This window comes from Vigna unguiculata, chromosome 3 (assembly GCF_037176805.1).
Source record: "Vigna unguiculata cultivar grain cowpea cultivar isolate G323 ecotype 2 chromosome 3, ASM3717680v1, whole genome shotgun sequence".
Classification (NCBI taxonomy): domain Eukaryota; kingdom Viridiplantae; phylum Streptophyta; class Magnoliopsida; order Fabales; family Fabaceae; genus Vigna; species Vigna unguiculata.
The window spans coordinates 54,397,828-54,422,311 of NC_140794.1; the positions used below are offsets into that span (position 1 = coordinate 54,397,828).

Sequence of the window (24,484 nt, forward strand, 5' to 3'; positions counted from 1 at the left end):
TGTTTTATAATTATTTGTTGATAAAAAATATTTAAAAATTACTTAATTATATTTATTTACTAAGGTTTAAAATAAATTTAAAGTATTTTTCTGAAGTTTCGACATAAATTTCTTTCTAATTCAGTGAAGGTTAAAATAATTTCCATTAGTTACATTCATTTCTATGGGTTATATTAATATGTAGTAAATAATATTTGTTAAATACTATTTTTTTTCGTAGTAAAAACTTTTCTTCAGCTAAGGGCTAAGGGTGATCATAATGGTAACGAATAAGATTTTTAAAAATTTAAATGTAGATTCAATGAAATAGATTGGATCCAATATTTTAATTAGATAAATTAAATTTAACTTTTCTTTTAATCTAATTTAAATTGAATTAAATTTAGATGAAATCCAATTTAAGAATTAAATTAAATCCAACAAAATTTATATAACATACCTGATTATTAGGTTTGTTAGACATGAACTAAGGTAACTCGACTTAACATAAACTTAGAATAACTCATGTTGACCTGGATTTGAGCACAAATCAACTTGACTTGATTTGGAGTCATGTTGACTCGGCTCCATCTTTTATCTCAGGCTAACTCGATTTGACATTCAACTTAGGCAAACTTGATTTTACGTAGACCAATTCGGCTTGGCCTTTATCTTGAGTTGATTCGACTCAATCTTTGATCCAGATCAATTTTGTTTGACCTTAGACCTTAATCAACTTGATTCAACCTGGTCAATCACCTTAACTTGAGTTTAACACACTTTAATTTTAAATTTTCAAAAATCCAAAAAAAATTTGATCCAATCTAAATTTGAACCAAATCCAAAAAATAATCCAATCTAAATTTGATCCAAAATCCAATTAATTGACTTGACTTAAAATTCAAAATTATGGATTTTAATTTAGAATAAATCTATTTAAATAAACTTAAAATAATATAAATTTAAATTATTATAAATTGAATTTCATTTGAATTTTTTTGTCCATCCTTTGCTTCCACATTTAGCATGTTCCAAAGATAATACATACTACTAAAAAAATTCATATTTTCTGCTAATTTTGTTTTGATTTTTTTTTTGTAGGAAATACTTATAAATTTTGTTATGAAAAAAAAATTGCAGGGAATTACTGTCAAATTTTTTATAAAATATTTTGTATAAAACACTTTTCGCAACCAATTTTGTAGGAAATATTTATAAATTTTATAATTTTACAAAAAATAATTATCCACAAAAGAATTACTTGTCAATTAACATTCTTAGAAAAAATAGCAAAAGAAAGTTTTCATTGTAAATTATTTTAACAAATTTATAAATAAATTTCCATGAGAATTTTAAGTAGTGATACGTGTATGTATCATGGAAGGTCAACTACACTCGGTCTCCCGTTTACAAAGGAAGGTTGCTGTTATTGGTTAATAAAAACCAATAAGCGTAGTGAACAACTATGGGGTTTGAGGCAAAGACATAGCCACAAATTTATTAATCAGGAATACAATTGAAGCACAACAATTATATTGCCCACTTACACTTACACAGCATGCATATGCATTGCAGAGGGCATAATGAACATACGAAAGCAGGAAAATAATGGAAGAAACGAATGTTTTAAGCAGACATGATCATGGCGTCTGAGTGTGGTAGTTGGAGGCCAAGCGATTAACCAATGCAAGAGCATTAGTGGTGACATGAGAAGCATCCAGAAGCTTATGTTTGATGGAAGACTTGAAACTAGCATCAGTAATGCTGCCAATACACGTGTCCTGATCAGTGATAGCAGCACTAACCCAACTCTGAACATTGCTCACGTGCAACCGTGAATCCTTCCCCTTCGGATTACCCAGCAGGTCCAGCTCCTTCACCGATCGGTTAAGACTATCCACGCTATAATTCATGTTCTCTATGCAATCTCGCACCGCTTTCAGCTCTCTTGCTTTCAGTTCCTTCGCCTTCTCCATTTCCTTAAGAGACGATACGCATGATACAATCTTCGATACGCTCGCGCTCAGCGCAGCGCTCGTTAGTGCTTGCTCGCTCTTCCCAATCTTGCTGCCGTAGCCTGAGAGCGTTTTAACGCACGCCACCTGGTACCTTGTCTCCTTGCATGAGGACTTGATGAAGTCTGTTGCCGCAGTTTCGGATCCCACGGTGCTAGACGTGTGAAGGAGCAGATTTAGAATCAGCAGAGAAAGCCACAGAAGCTTTGTTGCCATGGTTATGATTTTGTGAACAATGGAGTCTTAGGATGATGAATGTAGTAGTAAAAGATGGCAATTTGATGGTCCCTTATGTAGTGGTGAAAATTGAAGCACAGTAATTAGGTTGTGTATGTGTCTCCCTGCCTAACACTGATTTACCATCTCTCCTCCACGCCTCCACGCCATTGACTCACTTTGCTTCTCATATTGGATTGGGACCAAACCGAAAAACGAAGAATAAAATGAGATTAAATATTGTCTGAATAAGAAAAGATTAAATAAGTTATTTCATGACATATTAAAAAACTAATGCTTATAACGTTAATCGCGTTAGATTTTCTCAGAATTGAGCAATGATTCAAATGATCCTTCTTGATTTCTAAATTGAAATCACATATAAGGGGATGAAACTGGAGAAATTAAATTACACGATCTGAGATTTCATGCTATAATTCTACCGCATTATGCCTATATTATTTATCTAACAAAATCAAACACATCGTCATCTTGTAAGGTCAGAAAACATTGTACCAAGTACTGTGTATAAGGTGACATAACTATGTGTTGATCATGCCATCACCAAAATAATCACAGCGATTATTTTCAAACAAATTACATTTGGTGAAAATTATTAGATTGAGAAAAAATATAAATAAAAAAAGATAGAGAGAAAAATAATTGATACTCACTAGAGAGAACAATGAGAAAATTGATTTGACTGCAATATGAAGTAGAACAGAGGGATACGAAATAAAATTAAGTTTGGGAAGATAAGTGACTTGTTGAAACCTCAGAGAAAGGTATCCATTGTTATATACTATTTCAATTTTAAAGGTTATATATACTATTTAAATTAATGAACATGAAACTTGTCATGGAGAAGAAAGTGGTTTGAACGAGAGATAAACATGCTGATCAATTTGATACAAGAGATTGAAGTACTTTGTATAGAGATAGGAAAAATGAATGGATATGAAACGATGAAGAAATAGAAATATATATGTGGCTAAATCAGCATATAAAAGATTAAAAATAGACATAAATTACGGTGCATTTGGACAAAATACAAGAAACTCTAAGAAATTAAGAATGAGACACACTTTTCATGTGCTCACCAGCCTTGGATGCATAGAATTAGGACATGAGTATATAAATAGACATAAATCTGGTACACACTATGCTATATAGTATCAATATGCTATAAACATCTAGAAATCGAAGATGAAGATATGTTATATTTTTTGTGTGCTGCACTAAATGTCATGTCATAGAAAATTAAGGGTATGGTACTATTGGAAGTAAAATAAGGGCTTATATTTATGATTCTCAAACGATGCTTACAAAAAGATAGATAAATTGAAAAAATAATTTGGGAAGAGAAGAAAGCTTCAAAATGAAGATGTGAAAAGAATAAGAAAAATACATGTCTTATTTTTCATTTTGCATTTTCAACACGTTGAAGTCCAAATCATAAAGCAGACATAACCTTAACAATCATGTGAAACCTTCAAAAGTCCAATGGAGATTTGAACATGATAAAAACACAGATCGGACAGAAAAACAACCAATTGTGTGCATTCAAATTTAGTTCAAGTTCGGTACATATGGCCCAATTTCAGACTTTAGCCCTACTTATATTGTTTTTTTATAACCAGCTGGGGCTACTTGTTTAGAATTAATTAAACTATTTTTCCTTCTTGTTCATGGCCAGTAAAAATGACAATCTTTAATCGTGTTTCTAAATTGAATATCTAACTTCAATCTTTAATTAGTATGCACAAATATCAAATTATTTATATGCTTTTATCTCCTTGTGTAGCTAAAGGACACAACGTTCAAAGTAAAGACAAAAACAAAAGGTTTATGGTTTATTTGTATAAATTCCTCTCTGTGCACTTTTAAGAAGATGAAGAAAATAATAAGTTTGTTCATTGGTGTGTTGGCGCCAATTGCTGCGCAATTGCATGAAGAAATAAAATAAATCATATTTTAAAAGCCAAAGGAAAGTGAATGCAATTTAGGTTCCATCTTTGGTATTTGGCCACAAGAACAAGGCAACTTGTTTTACAAGCTTCCTCCAATATTCCTTACTGTTAAATATTAATAACAAATGAGTCTTTCCTTTGTAATATTCAAATTCGTTTTAATTGATCGGATATAATTATGGGTACGAGTAAAGATTGACATTTACATATTTATTCATTCTTGTCTTCTTTTTTAATACTTTTTTTATCAGTTTTAGATGGTTTAACAAATTTATATTAATTTTTAGAACTGTCAAAACGGGTATTTTGGCCCGACCCGGCTCGACTCATCGGGTTGATGATTTAGTGAGCCAACCCAACCCGACTCACTTTTTAGCGAGCCAAAAAAATTCGAACCCGGCCTGATCCATCATGGATTGGCGGGTTAAACGGGTTGGCTCATGAGTTCACTTAATTAAAAAAAAAATTATTTTTTTATTTTTTTCAGTCAAAACTAAATTGTAATTCTAATTAAAATCTAAATAAACTTTAATACAATCCAAATACAAACCAAAATAAAAAAAAATTACAAATTATTTATGTGTTCGATAAAAAAACAACCTAACATGACCCAAATATAAAGCCCAACTTAATTAAAAAAATAAAAACACTTGTGTGATCCTTTTATCTACGGGTTGGTGAGCTAACCCGGCTCACTACGAGTTCAACCCGGATGAGCCGGGTTCTAAATGAGTCGGGTTAAAAATCAACCCGTATTAAAATTTCTAAAAATATTTCAACCCAACCCGACCCAAACCCGTGGTGAGCCGGGTTGGCTCGCGGGTTCCAACCCATTTTGACAGCTCTATCAATTTTTAAGGTTAAATATGTTTTCGGTCTTTAACTTTAACTTTAACTTACAGTAAAAATTGGAATTAGTCTCTCTTCAAAATTTTGGCTCAATTTAGTCTCCTAACTTTAGGATTGCATGAATCTAATCATTTTAAACAATTTTTGTTAAAGTTATTTGACGTTATAAATGCATTTCATGATAGTTTCTTAGCTAACATTGGAACAAAAAATTGTTAAACAAGATAAACAATTCAAATGCTATCATAAAATACGTTTAAAATATTAGATAAATTTAATAAAATTTGGTTGGTTGAGAGGACTAAAATTTGAATGTTGAGAGGCAAAAAACATATATTCAACCATAATTTTTTATTTCTTTTAGTTAGTTTCCTAACTTAGTTCTAAAAATCATATTTCTTATTTTTATTTTTTTTATAATTATTTAAAGTTGATTCAATTATTATTTAATATTTTTTTATTTATTTAATTGTTATACCATTACAATTTTTATATTTAATATTAGAAAAAATATGTATCCTATCAATATTCAATATATGTATTTATCTTTTTATAATAACAAGAAAAAATGTTATTATTATTATAATCATAAAAATAAAAATAAATATTTTTTACAATTTGACTATAGATAAATTTTGTTATTTTATAGGTAAGTTTTTTATAGACATTTATTTTAATTGAATAGTTGATTAAATTTAGAAAATTAATCAAATAAAAGAAATAGTTAATTTTTGAAAAAATATTCATGATAAAATTGATAAAGTAATTTTTTTAATTTAATAAAAAATTTATAAATTGAAAAAAGAAATATGCATACCAAAACAAAATTTCTGGTATAAATAATAATATATTTTTTTCTGTAGATTTATTTTATAAAAGTATATTTATTAATTTTAAAAATTATAAAAAAATAAAAATAAATATACTTATTTTCTGAAATAAATAAAAATTAAACAAAAGTTTCATCCTCATTTAATATAAGAATTAGGCCAAATAAAGTTTTACTTCAAAAATAAATACTAAAATTTTTAATGACATTTCTACATTATATGATTAAATATGTCTTCATTCTTATATTTAGACATAGTAAAATTTATTAATATTTTAAACTTAAATATATTTTTATCTTTAAACTTTAAAAATAAATAAATATTATCTTTTAAAAAATTAATTTTCTTTTTGACTTTTTAAAAAATATTATAAACTGACATTTAAAACTAAAACATAATTATAAAATATAATGTGTTTAACGTGCCAAACAAATTTTAACACAATTAAATTTAAAAAATTATATCTATTATTTTTGAAATTTAATTTAGAAATCAACACTATAATTGATAATAAGAGAATCAAATAGATAAAGTTGTCACATTAAGATAAAGTTATTTATTGTAACTATTGTACTTATTTAAAAGCAGTGAAATGATAAAGTCAAGTTATAGGATAACAGAAAACTATTTTATAACGGGTTTGACCATAATTATTACAATCTGACCGCACGAATCCGTTTAAACCTTTTACATAAATTGAAATTTTCAAAATCAGTGTGAACGTGTCAATAACCTACTAAACCGGTACAAAACCAATCGAGAATTGCTGAAAAAATTTATCTAGTTTTTTTTTTCTTATAAAACCTCAGTTTACTCATTGATGTTAATTTCCAATTTTTTATATCTATTTTTATTTTAAATTATTATATATATATATATATATATATATATATATATATATATATATATATATATATATTTGCTATTGATAATTAACATTGTTATAGTTTATTAAAATTAAAATTATTAAGAAATTATAAAATGATAAGTACAAAATTTATTTTACAAGTAAGTATTGTTTTGTGTAAGGGTGTCAAAGTGTGATCTGAATCCCATTTGTAGAATGATTGACTTAGGATATGAGTATGGGTATTGTCCGAATCCGTCCCCGTTTTGACGGAGAATTCCCACATTGACTGGGTATGGGGAATTCCCGACTTTTTCAATTAGGTATGGGGATGGTTATGGGGATGTACATATCTCCGCCATAATACTCGTTCCCGCCATATCTCCGTCATCATTTAAATTATTAAAATATTCACAATTAATTAAGTAACCTTATATATACATATATATATATATATATATATATATATATATATATTCAATTTTTTATTTCTTCTAATTATTTGGTTTGTCATGAAACTCATTCGCATCTCTAATATATTTTTCATTTTCATCTTATCATAACATTTATGTAATTATGTTAAAATGATGTATGTCAATTAAAAAAAATTATGTCTCATATTTGAATATTTATATTATTTTTTAATATTTTTATTTATCGTATATTTTCCTTCCACATGAGTATGTTTAATACTCTCAATTTAAGTGTTTAATAGCATAAACCTTTCATTTACTAGGTAATATAAAAAAAAATATTTACTTATTTTTATTAATTTTTTTCATTTTAAGAACTCTTTTGTTTCGCTAAAACAATTATTTCTCAACCATTTAGTATATATGTTGATATTTGAAAAGTGTTCTTAGATGTCTAAGATATTTTTCATCTTATCATACCCGTAATTATACATTTGTTTTCCTTTGTACGATTTCTTTCAATAGTTTATAAGACACACATTTGTTAATTTTTTAATATTTTTATTTGTTGTTTATTTTCATCATGTAAAATACTATTTTAGTATATTTTATCTAATTATTTTTTATTTTTTAACTCATTATATCAATCATACTATAATTTTTACGGGGATGGGTATGAGATAGTGAAACTCGTCCCCGCCCTGCCCCGTTGTCATTCCTAATTATGACAACTTGAAATAAAATTAAACTAGAGCCCATTAATTGATTAAACCAAACATAGTTTGGTCAACCAATTTTACAAAGAATTGAGCCATTATTTAAACAAACTAATAACTTTAAACAATATTGTCGTAAAGTTATGCATTAGTCATTCTCCATTTAAGTCATGATGTAATATCAAAGTGAGTCAACTTGACTCACACGAGTTGGCTCACCACTGGTTGAACTAAAAAAGGGTTAGTTCAATCCGACTAACTTTTTAGTGAGTCAGAAATTTTGCAACCCGATCCGACCCACTACGGATTGGTGGCTAGTTGGTTGGTTCACTTACGAATATTTTTTTTACAATTTGTTTTATATAGTTATTACATTACAATGAGAGTGAATAACTTAATTTATTTTTTATAATAGTGAAATGGAAGTGTTCACCTAATTATCGAAATATTATTATGGAGATAATTGTTAAAGATTAACGTATCAACTTATATAACTTGACAAACAAATTAATTAAACATTCAAATTATTCAAATATTTTTTACCAACATCGTAGCATTTAAAAATATAAAATATAATATTGTGAACCTATATAAGTAGAAGTAATAAATAATTATAACCAACAAATTTTAAAAAATGTTAGTGGGTTAAGTGGGTCAACCCACTTTCAACCCAACTCAAACTCATTTAACTTGTGGGTTAAGTGAGTCAAGTTCAATTCAACCCGCTTTTGTAAAACAAAATTTTTCTCAACCCAACCCGGCTCGACTCTGTGGCGAACATGGGTTGGTTCACGGGATGAAATTCATTTTGACATCTTTAGTTTTGTTAGGTTGAGTTTGATTTAAAGTCCTGTACATGGTATCATATCTATGAGTTCTAATTTGTTATAGCTAGGGATGACAATTTGTCTTTTGTTAGTACTCGCGATTATTTATTACTTACAGGTAGCGGGTATTTTAATATCCTTCTATAAACGAGTTAGGTGCGGTGTCATACCATCTGTACATGTAGATATATGTTATCTGCAGAAAAATTAAAATTAAAATTTAATTTATATTTTATTAAGTTAAATTTAATTAAAAATAAAATAAATTTATATTTAATTAGATTAAATTTAGTTAAAAATAACATAAAATTTATTTTTATTTTTTATTTTCTTTTAAATTTTATTTTAAAAATTTATAAAATATCTTTTTAAATATATATGGGTATTCACATATATTCGCGGGAACCCGCAAATATTTTTTAAATGATTATCCGATGGGTAGGGTTATATTTTTTTATTACGGATCGTATTGTAAATAGGTATTATTCGTGTCCGACCCGACCCGATCTGTTATCAATTCTAACGAAATTTATTATATGTGTTAGGAATATTAAAAGTATTGTTACATATGTTATTTAACAATCTACTAACTCATTAATGTTTAATCTCATGTAAAAGTTTTATAAAATTATGATATCATATAATTTAATATTATCTGTTTAGATTTTAAAATAGTGTCTTGCTTGTTGAATTATACGATTTTAAAATATCGGTAGGTAGATAACCATTAAACTCTCTAAATAAATGTTTTGAGATGTTTACGCTTAAAAAAAATTTAAGTTTAAAAAAAAAACTATGGACCTAGTAAACAATTTCAAAGTTCGGCAATTTTCACTGTGATTCTAATTTATATGTAATCACATAATTTTCTGCGTTCAAAGGAAGAAGTTGTGGGCTAAAATTATGAATTTAACATTAAAACGATACCGAACTTTGATTTGAAATTTAGAAAATTACTAATATAAAACAGGATTAATCCTAAATAGGTTTGGCTTAGTTACTCGTTTATTTGAATACTTTCTGATTATTGGAGTAGATGTGAAATATATGCTCTTATAATCAAACTTAAACTTGTGTTATTTATTAACATGAGATGAATTTTCATACGATTTTATCATATAAAAATTCATGTTTTTATTGATAATAACTTGCCTATTTAATATAAAATAAATGAATAAGTGGGTTAAATTTATTTGGTTAATTGATAAATTTTAAAATTTTCGGTGCACTAAAATCGAACCCATAATAGCGAGTTAAATTAACTCACGTGTTTCAACCAGTTTTCATACCCATGATGAAAAATACAAAAAATTAAAGAGAAATGATACTAAAATAAAATATACCCATAAATATGAGAATAATGTAGTGATTAAAAGTCTTGTTACAATGTAAATTACATTTCAAAGTGTTCCAACTTGGTCCCTAATAAAAATTCCATATGAATTTGTCCCTAATTAATTTATTTATTTTTAAAAGTTTGAATTGGGACATAAACAGTAGGCCTTAAACATGATTGGGCCGGCCCTTAACCTGATTGGGCCAACGTTGGATTTAAGTTCTGCGGGTCAATTTTTTCCTACACTCAACTTTTTTCTTCCCGCACCCCATAAAAGCTAATATACCCCTTTTATACATCATTAAAATTATATTAAAAACCCGGTGTATTTAGATGATACAATTTAATATACCAATTTATTTATTTTAAGAATTTAATTTTTTTTTAAATAAAATGACATTTTTTTAAATAATTTTTATTATTATAGTTATCTTTACGTGAGTGTAAATGACTCTTTGCATCCTAACATTATCCGATGCCATTTTGGAAGCTAAAAACAAACACGTTTATAATGAGTCAATTTAGTATGATCTAAAAGGTTTGTTCTTGATTTCCATGATCGGTGTAAAATAGGCTCGCAAGTCCAAAAGAATCATAAAAAATAAACACGGTGGAATAAATGGTGGCCTTTGAAGTGGTGTAGCCTACGGAAAATGCAAGAATATTTCTCTTCGACCATAGTGGCACCAATATTTATGATATTCTGTTTAGAAATATTAAACTCATTGGATATAATTGTGTTGTGTCTCAATGCACTTTTTCCTTTATCATATCCAACATTGACTTCTCTAGCTTGTTATGTAATACTTTTCTAATTTACCATAAAATTTAAACAAAATTAGTGTTTTATTATTTTATTTTTTAGGCTTTTGGAAATTCGATGTAAGTATAAACTATGAATGACTATTTTCGTCAAAAAGAAAACATATTTTTGGGTTACCTATGAAGATTATATATATATTTTATTTCTATGTTAAAGTTCAAAAGAATTAGGCTAAAGCTGTCGAAATGAGTTATAACTCGCGAGTCAATTTGATCTCACCACAGTTTTGGATCGGGTTGGGTTAAAAAAATTACAAATTTCGGTATGGATCAAAAATGGACTTGGTCCACTAAGAATCCGACTTACCCGAGTTGAATCTGTGATGAGTCGGATTGACTCACCAACCCATTCATAAATTTTAAATATTAAATTATATTTAAAAGTGTAAACCTATATATAGTGTAACTGGTCCATTTTTGACATATAATGAATGATATAACTTTGTGTAGATTTTAGAACAAATATAGTTGTGTAAAAGTGTATAAAATAAAAATTCAAAAAGTAAAATGACACACCAAAGTTATAGTTATCAACTTAATGTCACTTTCTTTTGGCTTTTAGTATATTTTCTTTCGGTTGAAGATAGCTTTTTTGAATCTATAACTCTATAATATGACAATTTTATTTAGGATTGAAGAAAAAAAAATCTAAATTCTTTTAATTAAATGAGTTAATCCGTTTAATCCATCCACCCGTGATGAGTCTGGCCGGATTCGAATATTTTAGGTTCGTTAATAAATAAGTTGGATTAGATTGACTTACTAAGTGACCAATTCGTTATGAACTGAATCAGATCAAATTGAATAATCCATTTTGACAACTCTCAATTAGGCAAAATAGTTCCAGTTATTCAGACTCAATTTCTATTTTTTTTTAAAATACATGAGCTTGTTCCACAAAAGAAAAATATGAAATAGTTATTACGCAATTAAGTGTTTTGATTCAGTCAAAATCAATGCAATTAAAAACCACCCGATATATAGCACCATACGAGCCTGCTTTATTGCTTGTGTGCGGCAACACCTTTGGTAATCAATACCATTTGAATTAGATATCAAATTTCCAGATAAATACCCTTTGGGAGGAACAATAAGACATCTCATATTAGATTGAAAAGGTTTATATATTTTTAAAGATAATATTTAGGCCAATAGTCCTTATCCTTATTAAAATTATGTATACTGGAACAATATATTTACAACATGTAATATAAACACTTAAACCAATATGAAGCTACTCACTATTTAAGGATTTGAGGTATTGACTAGCTCATATAATAATAAGACCAACGATAATGTCTTTGTTTTGTGCTCTCTCTTGGACTTAACCGGTTCTTGTCATACAATTATTTATTTTTGAGTCTAAATTTTTTATTAAATGTTTAGATATTATCTTTTGTCGAACATTAAAAATACAATATATTAATATTTTAAATATTATTTTATTATATTATAAAACGTTAAGAACATTAAAAATACAATATATTAATATTTTAAATATTCTTTTATTATATTATAAAACGTTAAAATTAGTGATAATTAATATATTATAAAAATATATCGAAAAAATAACACAAAAAATGTATCCTTAGCAAGTCTGGTAACATTTAGTTAACATAGACCAAATGATAATGACAAGAATATATTTTTTAGTCAATTATATAATTTTGATGTTTCTGAATTTGCTCTCGTATTCTCTATTATACACCCATCTTATTGAGTATAGCTTTTGTGTTTATTACTATTATAATTTCGTATAAACATATTAAAAGATTTAAATGAAGATAATTTATAAAAAGCGTCCTCGTTTGTTGAAACTTTTAAAATAATAAATAAAAAATAATTGGTAGCAATTTTTTCAAGTGGATGTTTACATTGGAAACGGAAGGGGAAATTGGACGGGTGCCGCCGCTACAGCATCTGCGTTGACCGTTGACCTCCACTACAGGTTTGCGCGTTAAGTGAATGCGAGTAATTGGCGTTTAATAAGTATCCGTGCGATACCAAACGCTTCCGTTTTTTTTTTTTCTTTTCTTTTGTCTGGGTTCACACCTCTCGTCATAATTTTATTCTCAAATACTTTTATATTCTGTCTGCCATGTTTTGTTTTTACTTTTCTAATTTCTCTTTGTTTGGATTTTATTAAATTTTTAATTGGTGTATTCTTCCGTTCTTTATATTTTTCATTTTATTTATTTAATAATTTTTTATGTGATGATAAATGATTTATAAAATTTAGAATATGAGATGAAAAAAAAATTCTTCTAACCACAATAAGTAAAAAAGCTATGTTATGAGGAAACATAGTGGTGCGAAATTTAAATGATGTTCATCTTGAAAAATAAGAATATATATAATAAGAATGTCTCTTGTTTGATATTTGAGTCAATAGGTGGCTGTTGATGAGACCTTTCCAAGAATGTGACTGATTCGTGAAGAAACCTCTCCTCTTTGTGTGGACATAGAAGAATCCATTTGATATAGATTTCGATCATTTTTAATTGATTTCCGCGTCTCATGGCTTCTCGAATCTTTTCCTATTTTATTTATTTAGTTACTATTGGTCAATGTGATGAATGTTCAAAATATGGTTGTTGAATGGGCGTAGAAAAAAGAAAACTACGGAGTTACGAGTCTAATAAGACTATAAGAAGTTTCGTGTTTAATCGCATTTGGACCAATTTCCGCTCTGTGATGTCACCTTTCTTGTTTACAACATTACAAACATTATCAGGTTCAAACATCCTCCATTTTTCGTTATATAATTTCGTTACATTACTCTACCTTTTTTTAAATCGCTGACGTATCATTACATTCCTCTAGTTTTAACATGTATTTGGATAAACAGTGTAATAATTTTTTTAAATTTTAAATACGAAATTTGAATTTCACTTTATTTAAATTGTTTTATTTTTTAAATATTTATTTAGACAAAATAATTCGAATTTATAATTACATTTAAACATAACTAGTAAATAATTATAGTAAAAAAATATATAAAGAAAATACTAATTTAGAAGTTACCCACCTTAGCAAATAAAAGGATGCGAGGAGGATTGGAAAACCGTCAAATCATGAATAAAAGAATATTATTTGGAACGTGCAGATTCGCTGTTTTTAAAAATTTAATCATTAAGAATTTAATCGCGGTGGATTGCACAAGTTACTTCGAATATAATAACAACTTTCCGAATTTTTCGAAAATTTCAGAACTAAAAAGAAAATATATCTCTTTACAGAGGAAGTAACCTAGGACAATAAGAAAAAAATAAAAGGAGAGGAAAAAGAGTCAAGAGAAAATGTGTGTTTTAGGAGAGCACTAAAACACATATTTATAGGTGCAAATGAAGGTTGTGATGGGCTACAAAAATCTCATGGCCAACAAGGATAATTGAAAAGCTCTGCAATAAAAGATGTTGTAACTATTTTTTTTTTTCTTAATTTAGAATTAGTATCATAAAGGATATGAAATCACAATTTATATTATCTCCCTCCCTTATTCTTCTTCTAAAATCACATTGCCTTCACCTAGAAACAACTCATATTTCAAAAGTAGATTATAGAAACGTTATAAAGACTATCTCATTGCATATATTAATCATTAGTATGTCATATACATATATATAATGACACCTTCTTTATAAATATTAAATATCATTAGGTGAAAAGTCATCAAAAATAATTATTTTCTTTTCCTTTGAAAATTGAGGTTAAATTCACTCATTTTTTTTTAATTTTCTCCAAATAATTGAGTAAAATTACTTACACCCCCACATTCATAAATATTTAAAATTGATTGGCAAATGAGCAAATACGTGGTCGTGCTTGTCCTCATTTATAGGTAGGGAGTATACAAACAACTACTCATGTACACATGATAATGGTGGTCCACTGCATCATTTTCCATGTCAGGATCAACTCTCAGTTTACTCCCACACTATTTCTAGTTCTTTCATGTGAAAGACCACTTATTCAAAACACACAAGACAAAAATCCTTTTTCTCTCCAAAATCCATATGACCATATCATCAACCTATAAGTCCTTAAGATTGTTGGAAAACTGAAGAATCACAAACAAAAGAGCACTTCTTAAGACATGTAGATTCACTATCCTTAAGTCTTTAAGGACTTATCTGCGATGTGTTGTGCAAGTCTCCCATGATACAATAAGAAATTCCTTAATTTTTCGAGGATCTCAGAACTAGCAAGAAAATACTTCTCCTTATAGAGGAGGTAACCCAAGACAATAAAAGAAAATAAATTAAAAGGAGAGAGAAGAGAGCCAAGAGAATCAATAATGTGTGTTTTAGGAGAGCACTAGACCACATATTTATAGGTGCAAATGGGGGTTGTGATGGGCTAAAAAAGTCTCATGGCCAACAAGGATAATTGTAACACCTCCATGATAACTCTACAACGGTTAAAAGATGTTGTAACTGCTTTGTGAAAATAAAACAAAAGCATTTGCCATACAAGAGTTAATGGAGAAGATCAAAATGAATGCAAGTGATAAAGACACTACAACAACGATCATATATTTTGTAAAATACTAAAATCACCGTTTTTACAACAAGGAGAGGGTTAGACATGATGAATTCCGGAATGTGAAAAAAAAATTATATAGAATAATAATTATGACAAAAGAAATGAACTCAGTTATAAACTATATAAAAGAGTGATCAAGAGAAAATAAATTGAAATAAAATAAAATAAAATGCATTGAAATATCAAATCTATTACATAGTTATTATTGATGAGTATTACACACATAACATTAATTATTAGAAAATGGATAAAGTATACAGATACTAAGAGTAATCACGTATATAATATTACATAATATGTAACTTTTTATTTATAGTTATGGTACAATATTTTTTACTTTGTTTTGAAAACTGAAATTGATTGTTTGATAAAAGTATAAATTTGCAATAATGATAATAAAATATTATATATATTTTTTTTGCAGAAAAAGGCTTTAGAAACTCAAGTGGAGTCACAAATGTGGTGGTGAGTGGAAAGGGGTTCACTAACAAATGTGCTGGAAGTATGAAGTCAACAAAACCTAATCTCCTTTATCAAGTCCATGGTCCATCCACAATGTTTTAGTATCCAATACTTGCGGTTTTAATTATAACTCCAAAACTGGAAAAGGACCCGCTGTAATTCGAAAGCATAACTACATCCGTGCAGTTACAAATCTCCCCGTTGTTATACTATAGTTATCAAATATTAAATTAAAACAATGGCCAAGATCCATGCAGTTTTGTTCCAAGTTTTAGAGGATCTAATCCCTCAAAAGATCCCTGTAAAAACTAGCAATTATTTGGACCTTTTAGAGTAATTAATTAATAATTAATGGAAGAAAATGAAGAAGGAAGCCAAGTCAAATCTCAGTCGGGACGCAATCGTGCTAATGTGTCGCCATATATTATTCAATGTCTTATTTGACATAACTAATAATTTTAATTTCAATTTCTGCAAAATTTCATAAATGTTAATACAATTTTTTTATCCGTAAAAGAGAAATATATGCCAGAAATTTAACACAGATACTAATAAGGTAGCTTATGCAAATTCTGCAGTTTACTCTATTTTCTTTCTGAAGTATTTTCTTATAATATATATGTGTGTGTAAATATTGAATTTTTTGATTTAACCTTTCTAAATTATATTATTTTCATCATTTATTTATAAAGCACCACTTGCAAACATTATTATCCACTGATGAACTAATGACATATTATAAAAAATTGAATTCTGAAGCAAATTAAAAAATAGATTAAAAAATAAATAAAAATGTTTACCATCTAAAATAAAAATAAAAATGTTTTCAGTATACACCGCCTTTAAACCTTGTACATTAGGCTGAAAAATATACTTAACTCCTTTATATAATGAAGTGACGCGTGTGATCCTCATAAAGTATGGCCAATTCACAACAACAATAATTTCTCACATCACCAAATACATTTCAACTCTTATAAAATTTATTAAAAACCAAATTCATGAGCAGAAAAATTAATCATGAATTTAATCAGAGTCTACATCATCGTGCCAGCGAGGCAGCAACAGGGTCTATAAAGCAGGAAAAGAACCGCACCTCACCTAACATAACAACCCCAAAAGGAACCGCCCTTGGTGAGAAACGCAGAAAGATATACAGAGAGAGAGAGAGAGAGAGAGAGAGAGAGAGGGGAAAAGGGGATCCATACTCCATAGACACTGAAATCAAAATTTCCGACAGACAGGATCAATCGTTGGAGTGGGAAAAAACACGAGAAAATGGGAGGAAGCAAATGTTTGGTGTGGTTGGTGGTGGTTTTGGCCTTGACGATGAGTTTGGCAGAGGCGCAATCCGGAACTACCGCCAGTTGCGCCCAAGACCTGATTCCGTGCGGGGAATACTTGAATTCCAACAGCACCCCACCCAGTTCTTGCTGCGACCCACTGAAGCGAACCGTCGAAAACGAACTCCCTTGCCTCTGCAACCTTTTCTACAACTCTAACCTGCTTCAAGGTCTCAATATCACTGTCGAAAGCGCTCTCGCTCTCAGTCGCAGCTGCGGCGTCACTAGTGATCTCTCCAGCTGCAATGGTACACACACATATCTTCCTTCTTCTGTTCATAGCCTGATTTTGATAGGTGTTATTGAGTGTGTTTTCACATGGGTGCATTAATTATGGTTGATAATTTTGTTCTGTTTTTTCTACTTTCAAATTTTCAGGGGCTCCTGCTCCAGGTTCAAGGGCACCCCCAGGTAAAAACGTCTTTCACATCGCCAAATTTAATTTCTTCTGATGTGCTTTGTTTATGGTGTGGCAGATAATAATATTCAACAGAAAAAGATAGATGATACTAATAGAGATGCTATATAGACTTTCATCACTTTCATTAACATACGTTTCAGATAATCTGCCTCACGAATGTTTTATTAATTATTTCACAGATAAATTTGTTATTTTATTTTAATAATCATTAAAGAATTTTTTACGGTTAAATTTCAGAATAAACTTCTATTTGACGTGGTACACTTTCATTTAGTTAAAAAGTATCTCTGTATTATTTTTTTAAATTTATGAATATCCCATTCCTTATATTTAATTTTGATCAAATGTTTTTAATCATGGAAAGAAAAAAGAAGAGCGCAGTTCAGAATTGAGTAAAATAATTTGGTAAAGTTAATTTTGAATTGATAAATATGATTAAAATTGAATTAAATGAGATAGTCAAATATGAATTTGGAAATGGCCAAAATGACGCGTATTCTTGTCTACCTACCGCTTCTCCTACTTTTTTTATGACAACATTTTCTCCCTTCTCATTCCACATCCATTATGACGAATAGAGTTTTCAAATGCAATGGGAAATCTGAAAGATATTGCAATAGATATATAATAATGGATGTGGTACAGTATTCATTGACGAGCTTGGATTTAAGTCAGAAGAAGCATAAAGCGTAAACATGCAATTTGGTTTTCTCATTTTTGTCACCCACTATCTTTCACGAGGCCTATCATGGCACGAACCTTCCGTCGAACACAATAGTAACCACAAAATGATTGATTATTTGTGAAATGAACTTGCGTGTGATCCACACATCTGTGATAAATTTGCAGTTTGTAAAGTACACGTTGTTTTGTTTTATTGGTTCATAAATATTGAATTTTGTCCTTGCAGCCACTCCCGGAGGAAGTACCCCCCCATCAGGAGCAGCCAAAGTAACATTCACCGGAATTTCTTTCCTTCTCTTATTTTGGGTATCTATGCTGTTTAATTAAGGTCGCATTTTAGTCTTCGGAGCCTCCTATCTCCTATGTTCAACTTATCTTTGTACTGTTCAGCCATTTCATTGTATTTTCTTGTTCTTTTTCCTCGTTAGAAACCTATGATTCAATTGAGTAAAATAGTTTATTTACGGAGTGGACATTCATTCTTCTGCTCAATTTTTTGTTTCTACACTTATTTGTGGTGCTTTGTGTTGCACCGTCTATATAAACTGGATTGTTGTATTATGAATTATATCATTATTATTATTATTATTATTATTATTATTATTATTATTTTATCAGTTCTTCCCCAGTTTTCTTACAGATAACTCAGTTAGAACCAAACCAATGTGTGTTGATTTAAAAGTTAAAATGAGCCAAGAAATAATACACGAAGTAAAGATGTGAGCTTAATAACATTGATGTTTTAAACAAGGGTAAATGTTGGAGAGTTCTTTGCGTGTGGGCAAACTAGGATGCTAAAATTATCCGTGGACTCTATTGTGGGTGTTTTTATAAAACAATAAAAAGTTAAACATATATAATTTATCTTTATATTAATCATATGTTTTGGAGAGTGTTCTGGGCAAACTACGATGATAAAATTATATGGGGACTCTATTGTGGGTATTTTTATAAAACAATAAAAAAAATTAACATATAATTTATCTTATGTTTTGTACTTGATAACCTGGTATACAAACATTAATATGGTTTTTATACTCGCAGAACGTCAACGAATTAATTCTTATCATAGTTGTTTCTTTATATAATATTTTATTTTCATTTTTATTAAAGAAAGGTTGGTCGGGTTTCGTCCGGGTGCGATGGTTGAGGGCCCATCATCATAAATAAGGTGCCCAATATTTTTAAAAGATTATATAACTAAGGACACAAAACAACACAAAGAAAGACAATGAACATAAGATAAGAGTTTTCAAAAGGATGTTAAGAGAAAGGGATTGATCTATAGTATTTACTCTAAACAATAGCATCATCTTTCACCTAATTAGAATCAACATGCATCTCTTTATCTGCTCACACAAATTTTTGATGATCATTGCAAAGGAAAAGACAAACAAGTAAACAAAAACACAAGAAGAAGGGTTAAGTTAGTCAAAATAAAAATGAGCAAATAATAAACCAAGCCACTTTAAACACAATCAACATGTATTATCAAACATAGAAGACACACTAACTAAATTATCCGGATACATATAATGAAATCAGATTCACTGGAAACTTGTACATGTGGAAGTCTCTACTGTTATGTAAAGACATTGTCAATGGGTTTCACCCTATCACACACAAGGTTAATCCATGATCAATTAAGGTCATTATCATGTCTTAGACCAGGACACATGAACCATTCTACTCTATGTGAGTCTAAATGATCATTAGAGTGTTAGGATGTAACCTTACTTGAATCCATAAATTATTACATACACTATATTACCATCAAAGGAATTTATCCATAAAATTCTCACATCTTGAACACGTTATCTTAGAATAACTCATATATCATGTAAAACACATTAAATCAAGTCTCAAAAATACCACATCAGTCATACATAGCTTCATACATCATAATTTTAAAATTAACTAAACACATGAACCATTCTACTTGATGTGAGTCTGAATGATCATTAGAATGTCAGGATGTAACCTTACTTGAATCCGTAAATCATTACATACACTATTTGACCACAAAAGGAATTTCTCCATGAAATTCTCACATCTTTTAACATGTTATCTTAGAATAACTCATATCTCATGTAAAACACATTAAGTCAAGTCTATCAGTCATACATAGTTTCATACATCATAATTTTAAAATTAACTCAGTCAATCACAAATGAAAAATAAGGAATTAAAATTCTACAACATACTCGCTTGAGCTAGAAATTCTCTTGAACTAGAAATTCTCGCTTGAGCGACATGAGCTCTTGCTTAAGCTAGAAAATTCTCACTCGAGCGATAGGGGCTCTCGCTTAAGCTAGAAAATTCTAGCTTAGGCGATAAGAGCTCTCGCTTAAGCTAGAAATACTTGCTTGCATGGTAGTCAAAATCGAGATTTTACTCAAGATCGGAAAGGAAAATATAAATCGTAAATCGGAGGAAGATCGTAACATAGATCGTAATATCCTACAAATTTTTTAATCCTAATAAAATATTTTTTTTAATCTTTAAAGAGCAGATTTTTTAATCTGATAAAATATTTTCTTGATTTTTAAAAAGCAATTTTTTTAATTTTAATAAAATATTTTCTAAATCTTTTTGAAGAGTAGATTTTTTAATGGTTTAATTACTCGTATAGTACCCAGTTTAGGGCTAGTGTGTCAAATAGGTACTCGGTTTTAAAAAAGTATCATTTGCATCTCAACTTTTGAAAATTGCTTCAATTAGGTCCCTTTCAGACAGAGTTGACTAACGCCATTAGTCAACATGTCACGTGTCAATCTGTGGTTTTTTTTATTTTTTTTTTCAAAAACTTTTTAATTTTTAAATTTTTTTTTTAAAATTTTTTTAAAAATAAAAAATAAAAATGCCACGTGTCAAGTCCTTATGTGTGACACATGACATTGTCAGTGTCACGTGGCATTGTAATGCCACAGTGTCACTATCAGATGTCATTGTGTTGATTTCAATTTAGTCCCCATATATGTCTTTCTGTTTCAATTTAGTACCTAAGTATGTATATCTGATTCAATTTTGTCCCAATTTTTTTTTAATAATTAAAATATTTTTGTAATCCATTTTTTATAAGATTAAAAATAATTAAGTATAAATATTTTTACAAAATTAAGTACTAATATTTATAATGTTTCTCTCAATTTCAGACCAAATTTATTATTTGTATAAATGTTATACTAATATTTTTTATTAAAAACGACTTTTTAACATATTACTTTATTAATTACTTTTTTATTAAGTACTCATATTTTGTTAATTTTTATTTTTTTTCAAAATAGAACAATATTGTGTCTTACTAATTTTAAATCAAAATTTCTATTGGTATGAATGTTATACTAATTTTTTTTATTAAAAATGACTTAATAAAATGACTTTTGCCACTAAATTTTAATATAAATATCAAATACTTAATTTTTGTAAAACTTTTATACTTAATTACTTTTAATTTTATAAAAAAATATTTTAATTATTAAAAAATATTAGGTCAAAATTGAATCAAATACACATAAGTAGGTACTAAATTGAAACGAAAAAACATAAATGGGGACTAAATCGAAATCAACACAATGACATATGATAGTGATACTGACACGTGGCATTGCAATACCACGTGACACTGACAATGCTACGTGTCACACACAGGGACTTGACACGTGGCATTTTTTTTTTTAATTTTTTTTAAAAAAAATTCAAAAAAAATATTTTTTTTTTAAAATCAAAAAAACCACAGATTGACACGTGGCACGTTGACTAACGGCGTTAGTCAACTTTGTCTGAAAGGGACCTAATTGAAGCAATTTTCAAAAGTTGGGATGTAATTGACACTTTTTTAAAACCGGGTACCTATTTGACACACTAGCCCCAGACTGGGTACTATACGAGTAATTAAACCTTTTTTAATTTAATAAGAGAAAGGAAATAAAGGAGTTGTTATCCCACTGATTGATTTTCTTAACTTTAGATGTGTGATAGAGAGGGAGATAGTAACTTTTTAAATAAAAGTTACTTTTACCTACAACTATGATTTTATTATGCAGTTTTACTTCTGAGTGGGCTTTTAAAATTGGGCTTGTTAGGTTAGAAATTTAGGGTTTTTGAAAATTAGGTTAAAAAGTGCTATTGCCCCTGCAAAGCTTAGTGTTGCTGCTGCCGCCCCTGCAAAGCTTATTGTTACCGCTGCGAAGCCTACTGTTGCTGTTGCCGCTGTGATGCAGAGTTGGTGTCGTTGTCGCAATACGAAGCTCGTGTCGTTGCCGCTGCGATGCGAAGCTCGTACTGTTGCCGCTGTGATGCGAAGCTCGTGCCGTTGCCACTACAAGTTGTAAAGCTGGTGGTGCTGCTGCGATTAGCACCGTCGCGATTGGAAGGGACCGCATCGCCGGAATCCCCGCTCCCAGCCGAGTTGCGATTTACAAAGGCGATCCTTGAAGATCGCGTATTTTAAGTGGAGCGGAATCAAAGAGGATGCAGAAGATCATAAACTCGTACTATCTTACGTTTTGGGTCGTGATTTTGACAACCATGCTCGCTTGAACAACAGGAGCTCTCGCTTAAGCTAGAAATTCTTGTTTGAGTGACATGGATTCTCACTTAAACTAGAAAATCTTGCTTAAGCTAAAACTCGAACGGAGAACAAAGTGAAATTTTGTTATTTTCGCTCAAGCTAGATTTTTCTCGCTTAATCTAGAAATTCTCGCTTAAAATAAAATAACATATTTTCACTTACTCTCAGCATGCAAAGCCCAAATTCAAACAAAAAATACACAAACCACTCCAATTCAATACACTCATCCATTTAACGCATCAAGAGTTAATGACCAAGATAAACAATTCATTTCATAATTTTCAAGAAACCTAGCTTCCCTTACCTCAATATACTTATTTACACTTGTTAAGAGCTTTAAAACAATTTTGTTCTTAGTAACCCTCCCTTCAACCTAAAAACAGCAGACAAACAACAGATGATTAAAACAGCGATCCAAAGACATGAATGTGTTCACCACAACTTAGTGAATTCATAGGAGTGACAATACTCCCATACACACCGAAAAAAATGGAGAAAAAGAGAAAATAATTCATTTTTTTCCTATAAAACTAGGATGAACTCAGCTTACTCTAACCAAGATTTTCGGTAGACAACATAGATTACTCCTGAGTGCTTCCAAGAACCGTCTTTGTCAATAAAATGTTGAAGATTGAGTGAGTATCGGAGAAAAGAAGGTTGAGATGGAGAAGAGAAATGAGCTGGTGAGTGTTGTGTGCGGTTAAAAGAATTAGGTTTTTCAATTTTGAACATTAAAAGTTTATGATATTTTACTTTTAACATTTTAGTGTCATTATTAAATTATGATGTTATTTTGTCTATAATTAAATTATTTATATTATTTTGTTAAAATCAATTTAACCATAGGTTGAATCACTAAATCTAGAATTAGTGTGCTAATAATTCAAGGAGAATGTTAACCAGTGCCCTAAGGACACTGGTTAAGAAATAATTAATGTGCATTGGTACTATTATTTTTACATTAAAAAATGAAATAATTAAGTATAATAATTAAAATAGTATAAATGCACATAATAAATTTTATAAAGACAAATATATTTTTTTAAATTTTTAGACAATAACTTTCTGATACAAAACAAAGACTTTAGAGCTTTTAAGGTCTTTACTAAAAAGCAAAAAAAAAAAATTAATGAAGTTTCAAATTGACACTTTAATTATTCTTTTTTTGTAAAATTTTTAGATATTTAACACTACTTTTTTTGTTGGTTTGTCTATTAATTTAAACTTCCTTATTTTATTTTATTTTTTTGTAAAATTTTTAGTTATTTATGAATATTAAATAAAATATTAAACACACAAATATAATATTTATGGGCATTTTTATCTTTTAAATAAAATAAAGTTGAATTAATGATTATTAGATCAAATTTTATTTAATATCACACTTTTATATATATATATATATATATACTTTTGTAAAATCAGTATATATTAATTATCCTTAGCCAGTGTCCCTAGGACACTGATTAGCAAGATCCATAATTCAATAATCATTAGTTGTAAAAACATACCCCCAACATACAAGTCTGAATATTTAAAATATCTAAAAATGATGACTTTGAATGCCTACTGAGGCACATGTTTTTCAGGCAAATAGGCTTCGTGGTAGCAAGGGGGTCATTAATATTTGATGCTT

At 28.9% G+C, this 24,484-nt stretch overlaps 1 protein-coding gene and 1 pseudogene across 4 annotated transcripts; one reads left to right on the forward strand and one right to left on the reverse strand.

Annotated features, from left to right (window-relative positions):
- Positions 1 to 1,465: 1,465 nt before the first annotated feature.
- On the reverse strand, positions 1,466 to 3,027 carry LOC114179325 (21 kDa protein pseudogene; annotated as a pseudogene). Of its 3 annotated transcripts, none has more exons than XR_014993707.1 (2): positions 2,885 to 3,027; positions 1,466 to 2,393 (listed from the first exon to the last, which is right to left on the reverse strand). The product of XR_014993707.1 is annotated as a 21 kDa protein pseudogene, transcript variant X1 (transcript). The 3 variants fall into 3 exon arrangements; XR_014993709.1 differs by having other exon boundaries at positions 1,466 to 2,388; positions 2,885 to 3,006; XR_014993708.1 differs by having other exon boundaries at positions 1,466 to 2,396; positions 2,885 to 3,002.
- A 13,916-nt stretch (positions 3,028 to 16,943) lies between these two features.
- On the forward strand, positions 16,944 to 18,883 carry LOC114179476 (non-specific lipid transfer protein GPI-anchored 9-like). The gene is made up of 3 exons (XM_028065825.2): positions 16,944 to 17,418; positions 17,549 to 17,581; positions 18,502 to 18,883. The coding sequence occupies exons 1-3, from the start codon at positions 17,106 to 17,108 to the stop codon at positions 18,600 to 18,602; spliced, it is 447 nt and encodes a 148-aa protein (XP_027921626.1). The 5' UTR covers positions 16,944 to 17,105; the 3' UTR covers positions 18,603 to 18,883.
- Positions 18,884 to 24,484: the final 5,601 nt, after the last annotated feature.

Coding starts and splice junctions, on each gene's coding strand:
- LOC114179476 (XM_028065825.2), top strand. CDS start 17,106: ATGGGAGGAAGCAAATGTTTGGTGTGGTTGGTGGTGGTTTTGGCCTTG. Junction 17,419..17,548: donor TGATCTCTCCAGCTGCAATG/GTACACACACAT, acceptor TCAAATTTTCAG/GGGCTCCTGCTCCAGGTTCA. Junction 17,582..18,501: donor AGGTTCAAGGGCACCCCCAG/GTAAAAACGTCT, acceptor TTGTCCTTGCAG/CCACTCCCGGAGGAAGTACC.